The sequence below is a fragment of the Frankliniella occidentalis genome, unplaced genomic scaffold (assembly GCF_000697945.3).
Source record: "Frankliniella occidentalis isolate FOCC.00 unplaced genomic scaffold, Focc_3.1 Scaffold201, whole genome shotgun sequence".
NCBI lineage: Eukaryota > Metazoa > Arthropoda > Insecta > Thysanoptera > Thripidae > Frankliniella > Frankliniella occidentalis.
The window spans coordinates 75,569-79,576 of NW_026267327.1; the positions used below are offsets into that span (position 1 = coordinate 75,569).

At 44.6% G+C, this 4,008-nt stretch overlaps 1 protein-coding gene across 1 annotated transcript in view; it reads right to left on the reverse strand.

Annotated features, from left to right (window-relative positions):
* Nucleotides 1-322: 322 nt before the first annotated feature.
* LOC113203124 (uncharacterized) overlaps nt 323-4,008 on the reverse strand; it is a 9,160-nt gene continuing 5,474 nt past the window's right edge. The window contains exons 3-5 of the mRNA XM_052272361.1: nt 1,617-1,790; nt 801-965; nt 323-636 (exon numbers count right to left, since the gene is read on the reverse strand). Of these exons, the coding sequence (XP_052128321.1) occupies nt 478-636; nt 801-965; nt 1,617-1,790 (498 nt within the window). The 3' untranslated portion in view covers nt 323-477. The remainder of the gene's footprint in view (nt 637-800; nt 966-1,616; nt 1,791-4,008) is intronic.

Here is a 4,008-nt window from a genome sequence, read left to right on the forward strand (position 1 = left end):
CCACCCACGCCCACAACCCTTCGGCGAGGCATGCTAGGCCGCACTATGCGGCTGTTTGAAGCATGTGGAAAAGCTATGATTGATTTTAATCGGTGCCAGTCTTGTATCGTGTCGGGGCGTGGTGGGGCGCCCTGATGTGCACGAGCCCAGCGCAGGGCACACACTGCTCGTGAACACTCGCTTGTTTCAGAGACCAAAAAATAAATTCTTACCACGGTGGGATCACTGGGCCATTCTTGTAGTCAATGTAGTACCTATAATACTATAATAAAGCAAACGATACATTCTTCGTCCCAGGCCTGTTTGAACCCTATATTTGAGCCCCACGCAAAAGCTGAGAGATTGCAGGTAATGTGTACCAGGTGTACAACGGGGCCGTTAGGAGCCGTTTGCAACGAGAGTAGGCAAACCCGCCCGCACCCATGACATACAGTATAACCGCGAAAGTGAGTCAGCCACCTGGTACAGCATGAGGTGCTAATCGGTCTTCGGAACAGCCCTCGCGTCTGCTACGAAGCATGCGTATAGGTTTTTTGCCTTACCAATCATTAGTCTAAATCTGTACTGTCCATAAGGTAAAGCTGGAACATTCGGGAAAGTCCAGTTCAATGGGGCATCATTGGTTTCGTAAACTCCCTGTAAATAAAAAATTACCAGATACCTCACAGTTATTTATAATACGGTTGTGTTTGAAGTTTAAAGCGCCAACAATTTTCACCATCTAAACTTAAAAATATACCATATAAACAAATACACTCGTAACAGTATGGCAAGATCAGACTTGCAGTCTTAGTACTCACAGGTCGAAACAAGCACGCGCCTTTAACTTCTCTCTTCTTAAGAAACTGCTCGTAAAATCCAGGAATATTTACTTTAATAGCTCGGCATGCATGATCGTTAAATTTCAAGACATATGCGTTTTCCTTCCACTGGTTGTTTGACCGAGTATCCACAATTACTTTTACCTGTTATGAAATCGTACGAAATCGATTATTATTCATTATTCCTGCATATTGTTGTTCAATAGCTGCACGAAATGTAAGGCACTCTTATTTTGGAATAAGCTTGTCGTTTGACAAACTGTAGGGCGAACTTCACTTTCACTCCGCAAGTATGCTTGCAAACTACATTCTTCTTAGCGTTGCAAATAATTTTTTTTTCTTTGTAATTCAAAGAATAGACCATTTCAGGTTAGGTGATAAAAAGAATAAAAGAATAACACATCGGAAAAGCACTGTCCTCTAGCCTTATCGCCTCCGTCCCCCTTCGTCCCTCGCCCAACAGCTCGTAAAATCCAAGAATATGTACTTTAATATTTCGGCATGCCTGGTTAAATTTACAGACATAGGCGTTTTCCTCCCACTGGTTGTTTGACCAATAATTTCCATCTGTTATATGAAATCGTTCCTAATCGATTATTAATTTGTGCATTTTGTGGGGGGGGGGGGGCTTGATAAGTCATTTGATAGATGCTCAAATTAAAAATGAGTGTTGTCTTAAGCTGTCAACTCCCTTGTGTGTCACGTACATGGCTGACGTACACACCATTCTGTGTGAACGACTTTGACATTCAAGTGTCGGAATGCCATTTACTTCTACTATTTGCAATGTCTTACCCAGTCGCTGTCATCAAGAAGTCCACTTGAAAACGTCAAATTGCCTGTCACTCGTTGCAACTCTTTTGGTTTAAATGGATTGAAGTGAGTCGCTCGTAAAACCCATCTCCAGGGAAGTGGTCGGTTGTCGGGTTCACACATGTAAAAGCGCTCCACGTAAGCAATGTAAGGGCCCTATTTTTCCAAACAGAAAAAAAAGTTCCAACCAGAAACGGATCGTAAAAGCAGATGATACCAAGTCAAAAATCCAATCCAGTCTATAGGAGTTCACGGAAAGAAATACTTGGACAAATATTACGATAATTTACAAATCTCACTGAAATCCGTTTTGTGATACCTTTACTCAATTTTTGCGATAACTGGTGTTTTGCGATTCCCACGCTAATGGGCATGATAACTCCACAAAGTGTGATAAAAATATCACATTTTTGTGCTACTTTTATCACATTTTTGGAGTTATCATGCCCTTTAGCGTGGGAATCGCAAAACACCCATTTATTGCATGGTTTTGTGTTAAAAGTATCGCAAACACGACTCAGTGCTGTATTTACAAGTTCACGAGAAAAGGTAGGCCTAGGTATAACCATACTATCACCGAGTTGATGCCTTTGCCGTTGATGCCCGCCGAGCACATGAGTGCCAGAACCACGAGTGTGCTTGCCATGATCCGCGGGAACTGGAAGCTGGCTCAATGAGAGCGCAAGTGCTGCGTCACCGACTGGTGACCAGCTGGCGTGCGAACACATCAAAAGAGGGCAGAATAATAGGTCAGTTATATAACATAATAATACGCGACACAGTAGGTTTCCAATGGTATATGTGGGTATATGTGGGTCTAGTTTACATAGCTATAAAGTCGCGTTCGTTGACAGCCGATCGCGATTGTGCTCGCGTGCAGGGCGTCGTGACTCAACGAAAAGGGTAACGGAAACGCATAAAAACGCAAATAAAATTGCAACTTTATTGTGTTATTGAAGCGTTTTCAAAGATATTCAAACGTATTCTCATATATAGGGCTCGCAGAAAGATAAAAACGCTTTTAAATAGAAATTTTATTTTTGGTAGTGCGTTTCCGTTACACACTACGTTACGACGCCCTGCTCGATTAGGATGGGAGCACCTCTGACACGTCACACGTTCAACGTGGACCATCCGTAGAATAATTGTTCAGCAGACCATTTTAGGTGTCTCTACACGAACGAGGTAAAATGCTTCGAATGTCGAAGCGTTATCGAAATGGTGGAATCGACGTCAAAACGATATGATTTCGATATGCACTGGGGTAGCCAGCTATAGTTCGTGGTGATTTCTCATCGTTTCTACTGCCTACACGAGCAGCTTTCTCCGGCCACCATTTTCCCCGCGTGCGTTTGTGTCCTCAGCCGATGATTGATATTTCTCAGACAGTTTATTGGATTTGGTCCCCTCCTCGTTTGGGTCTCTCTGACGGATATAATGTTCTGTATGGTGGGGCAGCCCAGCCTTTTCTGCTATAGCCACCCTCCAATTCGATGACACCTGCCTCCTTTCACAGCAGGAGGAGAGCGACTGTCGTGGGTGAAAAGGGGGGGGGGGGTGACTGTGTTGCTGAGGCGGTGGCCGGGCCACACTGATGGGGCGTTGAAGGCTGGAGAAGGGGGGATATTGCCATGTCTTGTTATCAGTGAATAGGGAGGCGGGATTGAGGTTAGAGAGCAAGTGGAGCATCGGGAGAGGAAAGTGGGGGGGGGGGGGAGGAAATGCTTGCAAACAAAACAAACAGGAGAAGAGGGGGATTGATCAATCCCTCCGCTTTGGAGCGGGGAAGGTTATCAGATGGGACACTGTGTCGCGTAGCCCGGGAGCCCGGGGTCCAAGGCGTCGTTATTACTGTTTGCGACCTTTAGATACGCTTACAAGTTCTGAACAAATTCTGTAAGAGTCTTGAGTGGGCGCTGCTTTTCTTTAAAATTACATACAAAACAGTGAAACTGTTCAAAATTACTTTTAAAACAAGTCCATAATTTTTGTACATAATAACGCACTAGTTTTCAAGTAGTTTTGCATAAGCTGTAACAAAACCAACCACTAAAATTTTGCCAAAGTTTTAATGCGATTATTCTGTTGTCCATTTTTTCGTCTGTTTGCAGTGTGTGTGTGTGTCTGTGTGTGTGTGTGCCGTATAGTGCGCTCAGCGTTCGGTCGGCAAATGGGTCTCCTTGAGAAGCAGGGTGAGCCTTCTGCTTGTGTCATACTGCCCTTCCTCCGCTTGTAAATAAGCACGAGGATGTCGCGATAGGGAAGAGTCGCGGAGGGGCGTGGCGCAACTTGGCGATGGGAGAGACGCGAATAGCGAGAGAGAGAAAGGGAGAGAGAGAGAGAGAGAGAGAGAGAAAGAGAGAGAGAGAGAGAG